The sequence below is a fragment of the Engraulis encrasicolus genome, chromosome 5, assembly GCF_034702125.1.
Source record: "Engraulis encrasicolus isolate BLACKSEA-1 chromosome 5, IST_EnEncr_1.0, whole genome shotgun sequence".
Classification (NCBI taxonomy): Eukaryota; Metazoa; Chordata; class Actinopteri; order Clupeiformes; family Engraulidae; genus Engraulis; species Engraulis encrasicolus.
The window spans coordinates 16410917-16420916 of record NC_085861.1 but is presented as its reverse complement, the minus strand read 5'-3'; the positions used below and the strand labels follow the sequence as shown (position 1 = coordinate 16420916).

The following is a 10000-nucleotide window of genomic DNA, read 5'->3' as shown; positions in this document are numbered from 1 at the left end:
GGACAGAGATGCAGAGAATTAGAGTTTGTTCAAACTTAGTTTTACTTAGTTCAAAGTCAACTTGACAAAATCCAAGCAATTCTTCAGTAGGCAAAAATCCAAAACAAAAACAAAGAGCCAAGAGTTCAGTCTTTCAAAAAGGGTCTCAAAAAGGCAACAGTTCTTGGGAAAGTCAAAGTTCAAAAAATCATATGCAGCATTCCATGGCAACTAAAGGGTTAAATCCCAAATTCCAACAAAAAGCAGTCTTCCAAGTGTCCAAAATACATTAATGATCAAAGTCCATAATCCACAAAAAAAGTCTTAAGCAAAAATCCTCTTCAAGCAAAAGTATGACATAAACAAAGTTCCAAAGTCAAAAACAGCAGCTCAAAAATAGCAGTAGCAAAAATCAGGGACAAGTACTCACATGTGGCTTTCAGGAGATCTCAGCAGAGTCAAAAGGAAACAAAGGCTTTAAATAGGCAACCCAATCAATTCACCATCAATGATTCAATTAACCAATAACCAAAAAGACAGGTGTAGCCAATGGCAAAGGGTAAAACAAAAATACAAAGATAAATGGCGACATCTAGTGGCAAGATTAAAGAACAGCAGGCACAATTGTCCACAGAACCTGACAGAACCCCCCCCTCTAAGATCGTCTCCTGACGATCCCAGGGCGATCAGGATGCAAGCGATGGAAGTCTCTAACCAAGGAGCGGTCAAGCACATCCCTGGACGGTACCCAGGAGCGCTCCTCAGGACCATACCCCTCCCAGTCCACGAGGTACTGAAGAGACCCCCGAACACGGCGGGAATCCAGGAGCCGGTTGACCGTGTAGGTGGCATGGCCATCGATGAGTCGAGGAGGAGGTGGCGGCCGAGGAGTAGGAGCCAGTGGGGAAGTGACCACTGGGCGGAGACGGGAGACATGGAAGGTCGGGTGGACCCTCATAGAGCGAGGGAGCTGCAGAGTGTAGGCCACAGGGTTGATCCTGCGGAGGACCTTGAAGGGACCAACGAACCGGGGCGCCAACTTCCTGTTCTCCACCCTCAGTGGAAGATCCCGAGCCGAGAGCCAGACCCTCTGACCAGGTCGGAAGGTGACCAACCTCCGACGACGATTGGACTGCTGCTGGTACTGCCGAGAGGCTTTCAGCAAGGCTCGTCTGGCTCTACCCCATGTACGCCGACACCACCGAACAAACTGCTGGGCTGACGGGACCCCTGCATCCACCTCCTGCTCAGGGAACAAAGATGGTTGGTAACCAAACTGACACTCAAAGGGTGACATACCTATAGCTGAGCATTTCAGTGTGTTATGAGCATATTCAGCCCAAGGGAGCTGGGAGCACCAGGAGGTGGGATTGTTCGAGACCAAGCATCTCAGGGTGGCTTCAAGATCTTGATTCAGTCTCTCAGTCTGCCCGTTAGACTGGGGATGGAAGCCAGATGAGAGGCTCACAGTCGCCCCGATCAGCTTGCAGAAGGCACGCCAGAAGCAGGAGGTAAACTGGGGGCCACGGTCGGAGACGAGATCCTGGGGAAGACCAAAGACTCGAAACACATGGTCACATATGAGTCTGGCAGTCTCAGAGGCAGAGGGCAATTTGGGCAAAGGTAAGAAGCGACAGGCTTTAGAGAATCTATCAATAATGACTAGAATGGTGGTGTTACCTTCAGAGGCAGGGAGGCCAGTAATGAAGTCAAGGGAGAGGTGTGACCACGGTCTGCGGGGTATGGGCAGTGGGTGGAGCAGGCCCTGGGGTCTCTGGCGTGGATCCTTCCCCTGGACGCAGTTGTGACAGCTGGCCACGAATGTCTGCACGTCCGTCTTCATAGTAGGCCACCAGAAGCGCCGCTCAAGGAACTCCAGTGTTCGAGATGCCCCTGGATGGACCGCCAGTCGACAAGAGTGACCCCACTGGAGAACTTGACCACGTGCAGACCTGGGAACAAACAAGAGACCTGCAGGAACATTATCAGGGGCAGGATCATTGCGCAGGGCCTGCTGAACTACAGATGTTATGCCCCAGCGCACTGGTGCAATGACTCGGGAACTAGGGATGATTGTTTCAGGTGGGCTCTCTAGACTTTCTGACTGAAATAGGCGTGAGAGCGCATCAGGTTTGACATTTTTTGAGCCTGGTCTGTAGGAGATGTTGAAGTCAAATCTGTTGAAGAAGAGAGCCCACCTGGCCTGTCGAGGATTTAGGCGCTTGGCCTGCTGGATATACTGCAGGTTCTTATGATCTGTCCACACTAGGAAGGAATGTTGAGCCCCCTCCAACCACTGCCTCCACTCCTCCAATGCCAGTTTAACAGCCAGGAGCTCTCGATTTCCAATGTCATAGTTCTCCTCTGACGGAGAGAGCTTGCGAGAGAAAAAGGCACAAGGATGGATTTTACCGTCAGAGGATCTTTGGGAGAGGACCGCGCCAACCCCTACATTAGAGGCATCCACCTCCACGATGAAGGGTCGAGTGGGATCTGGATTTTGGAGAATGGGAGCAGAGGAGAAGTGTTGCTTCAGAGTCTGAAAGGCCTGGCTAGCCTCAGTAGTCCATGAGAAGGGGGAGTTGCATTTTCGTGTGAGTGCAGAGATGGGGGCTGCAATGGAGCTGAAGTTGCGGATAAACCTCCGGTAGAAATTTGCAAAGCCCAAGAATCTCTGCGTCTCCTTGATTGTGATGGGGGCAGGCCAATCCCGTACTGCTTCCACCTTCTTAGGGTCCATGAGGATCCTCCCCTCCGAGATGACATAGCCAAGGAAGGCCACTTTGGGAACGTGGAACTCGCATTTTTCAGCTTTTACAAAAAGGTGGTTTCTGTCAGGTTCTGTGGACAATTGTGCCTGCTGTTCTTTAATCTTGCCACTAGATGTCGCCATTTATCTTTGTATTTTTGTTTTACCCTTTGCCATTGGCTACACCTGTCTTTTTGGTTATTGGTTAATTGAATCATTGATGGTGAATTGATTGGGTTGCCTATTTAAAGCCTTTGTTTCCTTTTGACTCTGCTGAGATCTTCTGTCAGGGTCTTAAAACCCAAGGCCACCCTCAGAAGGAAATGGAGACGAAGGACAGAGATGCAGAGAATTAGAGTTTGTTCAAACTTAGTTTTACTTAGTTCAAAGTCAACTTGACAAAATCCAAGCAATTCTTCAGTAGGCAAAAATCCAAAACAAAAACAAAGAGCCAAGAGTTCAGTCTTTCAAAAAGGGTCTCAAAAAGGCAACAGTTCTTGGGAAAGTCAAAGTTCAAAAAATCATATGCAGCATTCCATGGCAACTAAAGGGTTAAATCCCAAATTCCAACAAAAAGCAGTCTTCCAAGTGTCCAAAATACATTAATGATCAAAGTCCATAATCCACAAAAAAAGTCTTAAGCAAAAATCCTCTTCAAGCAAAAGTATGACATAAACAAAGTTCCAAAGTCAAAAACAGCAGCTCAAAAATAGCAGTAGCAAAAATCAGGGACAAGTACTCACATGTGGCTTTCAGGAGATCTCAGCAGAGTCAAAAGGAAACAAAGGCTTTAAATAGGCAACCCAATCAATTCACCATCAATGATTCAATTAACCAATAACCAAAAAGACAGGTGTAGCCAATGGCAAAGGGTAAAACAAAAATACAAAGATAAATGGCGACATCTAGTGGCAAGATTAAAGAACAGCAGGCACAATTGTCCACAGAACCTGACAGTGCCGTGCCATGCCGTGCCGTGCCGTGCCGTGCCGTGCCGCGCCGTGCCGTGCCGTGCATTGCTGTGTGCTGTGCTGTGCTGTGCTGTGCTCTATTGTGCTGTACTGGACTGTGCTGGGCCGTGCATTGCTGTGCTGTACTGTGCTGTGCTGTGCTGTGCTGTGCCGTGCCATGCTGTGCTGTGCTGTGCTGTGCTGTGCTGTGCGTTGCTATGCTGTGCTGTGCTGTGCTGTGCTGTGCTCTATTGTGCTGTACTGTACTGGACTGTGCTGGGCCGTGCGTTGCTGTGCTGTGCTGCGCTGTACTGTGCTGTGCTGTGCTGTGCTGTGCTGTGCTGTGCTGTGCTGTGCTGTGCTGTGCTGTGCTGTGCTCTGCTGTGCTCTGCTGTGCTCTGCTGTGCTCTGCTGTGCTCTGCTGTGCTGTGCTGGCCTCCCCTGCTCCGCTCCGCGCCTCGTCTCAGCTCACCTCATCAGATCCTGAAAAATGGTGCACGTTAGTGTTAGCCGTTTGAGCGAAAGAAAAATCCAGGGCCAAGTTCATTAAAGCGGCGATGATGGGCTATTTAAATTCAAGGGCCCTCCAGTTGTCTATCCAGCAGTGTTCACAGCAACACACAGCACAACACAGCACAACTCTGCACCTATAGCTTACCTCAGCGCTCCATAGCAGCAGCAGTGGTAGGAGTTACAGTTTTTTTCAATTGCTAACAAGCTTTTGTCCAATCCTCAGCGACATTTGCAAAACTCTTAATACAGTTATGACACCAAGGGCTTTCCATTGTCATACAGTTGACACATTACATGCCTTTTTCACACAATTAGCAGTCAATGAATGCATTTCTTTGTGTATATTTAACAGTGTGTGCTTTTGAGAAGAAAATGAACTGTTTGACCAATTGCGCTTGGTAGGTGGTAGTCTGTGTTAAGAGTTTAGAAAAAGTATTCGAAGTATGGGTAAGAGCTTGTTAGCCATTGAAAAAAACTGTCAGAGCGAAACAACGCCTAATGTCAGTCATCTATCGAGAAGCACAGAGAGAGGTGTGGAGTGGAAGGGTGATGAAAAGAAAGGCAAAGAAAAGAGCAGAACAACAGAAAGGAAAAGAAAAGAAAAGAATGCAAACTGCCAGGTCAGCCCAAACTAGTTGTGTAACATTTTGTTCCAAGACAAAGCATACACACGCAAACACACGCACACACACACACACACACACACACACACACGCAGACACACACACACACACACACACACACGCAGACACACACACACACACGCAGACACACACACACGCACACACACACACACACGCAGACACACACACACACACACACACACACACACACACACACACGCAGACACACACACACACACACACACACACACACACACACACACACACACACACACACACACACACACACACACACATCTCTCTGCACTTCCTCCGTCGTTAGGGGAGGTGATAAGGAGGAAGGGGACGGAGGGTGAATGCGTTATGGCCGATCCATCACAAATTAGCGCGGATGCTAATGTTCCACCAGCACGATGATTATTATTGATGAGTCTCTCCTTTGTCTCTTCTCTCTCCCCCCTATAACACTCACACACACACACACACACACACACACCTGCACACACACACACGCACACACACACATACGCATGCGTGCGGACGCACACACACATGCACGCACACATGCACACACGCACGCACGCACGCATACAAACACACACACACACACACACACACACACACACACACACACACACACACACACACACACACACACACACACACACACACACACACCTACACATGCAGTGCCCGCCAGGATCACCAACATCTCTCAGGACGTGTCGGTGAACGAGGGGGAGAACGTGAACCTCTTCTGTCTGGCAGAGGGCCGCCCCGAACCCACCGTCACCTGGAGGACCTCCAAAAGTAAGTTACCTAACATGCACACACACACACACACACATACACACACACACACTGAAACAGACATGCACACACAAACACACACACGCACACACACACACAAACACACAGACACACACACACTGAAACAGACATGCACACACACACACACACACACACACACACACACACACACACACACACACACACACACACACACACACACACACACACACACACACACACACACACTGAACCAGACATATCCACAGGCACGCACACACAGTTTAGTACTTGTATTTGGATCTCGACACAGGGAAGGATTACAGATCCAAATATTAATGGCATTATTGGAATTATCCTGCAGATTTGCACGTATGACGATGTCAGTATAATAAGTCCATTAGTCTCTATGGATAGATGTGACATCTCCGTCTTCAAATGGACAAGCTCTCTATTACAGCAGAAACACACACACACACACACAAACAGACGCAATATGTGTCTAGGATTACAGTTACTGTGTGAGGCCGTCACTCAAGATACAAGCAATTCACATCAGTGGCATTCTCTGGTCTTTGAAACGGGACACTGATAACCCCAAGGCATATGAGCATTTTGGACAAAAACTCTCCTAACGCTCTTAAACGGTGAATTTTGAGCTCTTCAGACAACCTCCTTACTTCTCAGTGTTCCTTTCACTCCCCCACTTGAAGATACAGATCCAAATGTTTGCATTGAAGTATTTAGGGGAGTTCCAGAGCGTTCCAAAAATGCTGTATGCCGACTTTTCCCCAAAAATGCCTTCAGGGTTGCAGAACTTTGAAAGTATGGACCTGGTTAACAGGTTTGATAACTTCAATGACAGGTTTTGACTTCCCTTTGCCCCCGCCACCCTGTCTCCTGTCTCACAGTTAACACTTGTAGTATCCTATTGTAATATCTCACTACAGCGCTCTGGATGCAGAATATTTACAACAGAGAAAAGGGAAGTAATGTGGTAGTTGGTAGGTTGCTGGAATGCAATTTTCTGGAATTTATTTTGGATTGGTAATCATTTTCATCGTCACTCAAGGCTCCAAGGATCCTTCTAGAGTAGTAGAGTAGAGTAGAGTAGAGTAACTTTATTGATCCCCAGGGGGAAATTCAGGTATCCAGTAGCTTACATAAATACACAAATACACAAAAGCCCACATGGACATTTCAAGACACAAATAACACAGGAATAGTCATCAGGGTGGGGAAAATAAAATAAAATAGTAGAGATAATAAATGTAAAAAAGGTAATTGTGCAAAAAGACATTCTGTGAGTTGGGATAGACCAATGCAGAAAAACATACTCTGTCAGTTAAGGTAGACAATCTTAACATGACCTGGAACAAGTGTTGATGGATACATCTATGATATAGTATAGTATGTAGAAGTAGGCAGTGTACAGAGTATGATAGGGTTGAACATTCTCACAATGTCACAGTAAAGTACAGGTAAGTGTATTAGGCAAACACACACACACACACACACACACACACACACACACACACACACACACACACACACACACACACACACACACACACACACACACACACACACACACACACACACACACACACACACACACACACACACACACACACAAAGAGGTTCCCCAGTAACTGGGCCAGCTCCGACAGATCACAGTCTTTGCTTGTGGTAAGCAGGAAAAACAAGTATGTCCAGTGGTCAAGGGTCAAACGTTCCTTAGTGCAGTGATTGGACAACACACACACACACACACACACACACACACACACACACACACACACACACACACACACACACACACACACACACACACACACACACACACACACACACACACACACACACACACACACACACACACACACACACACACACACACACACACACACACACACACAGACACAGATAAAAAATATACACACTCACAATTACACAAAAGTCTCTGTCTTTGTCTGCCTGTCCCTGTCTCTGTCTCTGTCTCTCTCTCTCTCTCTCTGTCTGTGTCTCTGTCTCTGTCTCTCTCGCGCGTGCGCTCTCTAAAGAGAGAGAGAGAGAGAGAGAAGTTTCCCCTGGAGACCCCATGCCAAGAGCTATTGAGCCAAGCTGTGGGAAGCGGCTAAGTGCTGTGGAGACACTTCACTCTGCTATACATTACAGGTGTCCATGCCAGCCAAAAAGCACAAAGCACAAAGCAAAAGGCCTGTCACACATTTCATTCAATTGAGCTGCACTGAGGATAGAGAAAAGCACAGAGACACTGAATAGCTTGAGAGATCTGCACTAGGGATGAATAAGCTGAAGGGACCACACGCTGTGGTGATGGCCGGGGACCAGAGGCGCATCTTGTCACCAGGCTAGGCAGGCAGATGCTTGGGGCCCAGAAAGTCTATAGATTGACTGCAAATGTTCCTTCTTTTGAATTTTTGCTAGGGTCCCCAACTTACCCTAGAATCGCCTTTGGCCTGGGCCTGAATCATGCCTCAGTCGCCAGATGAAGTTGTAGGTTGGATGTGCACATCCAAAGTCACTTGTGGCAGGCAGGGGTGTAGCCAGAAAAAAAATCTGGGGCCAGCCTTTTAATTGGGGTGGAACATGATTGTCAAAAACAGTGATGACGTTTGGAGGTTGGGGTGCGCAGCGCACATCCAAAAAGCAGTTATCCAGGTGCCAGACAAAAGTGGTAGACAGTGTGATGAAGTGGTCCCTGGGCATTAGCTCCAGAAACTTAAACTTTATTTCAATGTTATAAACGGCAACGTTTCAATCCTCAGGCTGAGGAAGATCTCACTGTTGGAATGAAACGGGGCTGTGATTAGAGGTTGGGGTGCCGGAGGGGGCGTTGCCCAGGGCACTAGTCATTCAAGGATCACCACTGGGCATCGCAGACCATGGAGAGAGCTGAACTGGGACCAAAAAACTAGAGATGCACCGGATCCTGATTTTTAGGATCCTGCCGGATACCGGATCCACTGCTTAAGATCCTGATACCGGATTCCGGATCCTACAAAAGGGTTTAAACAGATAATCTACTCGCACACGCGGGCCCTTTTTATCACGTTGGCTCAAACTATTTTTTAGACTCATTGGCTTATTGCCACACTGCCTGCAACGGCCGCTTCCAAAGGGCTTTCACTCCATGCAGTGATTGGGGTTGTGAAAGACTGACTGAAAAGCCTAGGCTAGAGATGCAGCAGACCCTGATTTTTAGGTAACATGCCGGATACCGGATACACTGCGTAAGATCCTGCCGGACCCGGATCCTGTGAAAAATTATATTATCCTGCCGGATCCGGAACCGGAACATCTCCGGTGCATCTCTACAAAAAAACGGCCTGGGCATTTCGGCATAGACCAGCACCTCACACAACCCCCTAATTTTCAACAATACTTTGAATGGGTCAGTACAATATTGAAATTATAGATAGACCAATGGCCTGCCCCATCCAAATTGAGGGCCAGTCTCTAAGGGGGGGAAACGAGCAAACAATCCAGCTAAAAAAACAACAACAACAACAACAGTATTTCCCCCTGAGGACTGTAGGCCCACCGGGAAAATGTCCTGTATGCCAGGTTACCAGTCCAGCCCTGACCATGGAGGAGGTAGAATTAGAGATGGTGTAAGCTCTCCAATGCAAGTGAAGCTACTGGATCAAAGATAGGCTGTCCATTGCTTTTGTCTGGGAATCAATATGGCTCCTGCCCTGTCGGCAACTCGCTACTTTCAGTTACCACACCTGTTGTCTAAACGGCCAGGTAGCGATAATTTCCCTTTTGGGGGCTAATAAAATTCTCAATTCACTTTGCATGTACAGTACCAACATGACAAATGGGATTTAAGCTCATGTAGTATCCATCTTGTCATACCCAAACATCAACCTTTAACCAATGGTTGCTGGGTTTTTTTTTTTACTATTGGTTGGAAAACTGACAGACGTTAGTTGAAGGCTTTATGTGATGTGACTGGCAGCCATTTTTGTATGACCACAACATGAGGCTTCAATCAATGACAACCGACAGTATATTCATTGGTTCGTCTGACTGGAGTCTGATACACCCTGTGCAGCAGAAACTGTTAGCAATGCTATGAGAGTTACACCAAGAGAGTCTGGCCACTGCAGACTGCAACAGTTTATGACTGTTTCTCCGCTAGCTAATCTTCTCGGCAGTTAGAAAACCCTTTTCGGAAAAAAAAAGTTATTGAAAAAGCTATAATATAATCACATTTAATCACAATTCAGAAAAACTGATTGATTTTATATTGTCTAGGTTATGAATCTGATCCCAGCATGTAGATGTGCATCTTAACAGCCTAGCTGGAGCTGCCCCCGGGTTAATATGGCCCGCTGATTGTTTCCGTATAATTTGCGAACGGAAAG

At 47.3% G+C, this 10000-nt stretch overlaps 1 protein-coding gene across 1 annotated transcript in view; it reads left to right on the top strand.

The window, feature by feature from the left end:
* Positions 1-10000, top strand: part of iglon5 (IgLON family member 5) — a 353983-nt gene that overhangs the window by 317689 nt on the left and 26294 nt on the right. Inside the window, exon 4 of the mRNA XM_063198012.1 lies at positions 5505-5624. Coding sequence (XP_063054082.1) covers positions 5505-5624 — 120 coding nt within the window. The remainder of the gene's footprint in view (positions 1-5504; positions 5625-10000) is intronic.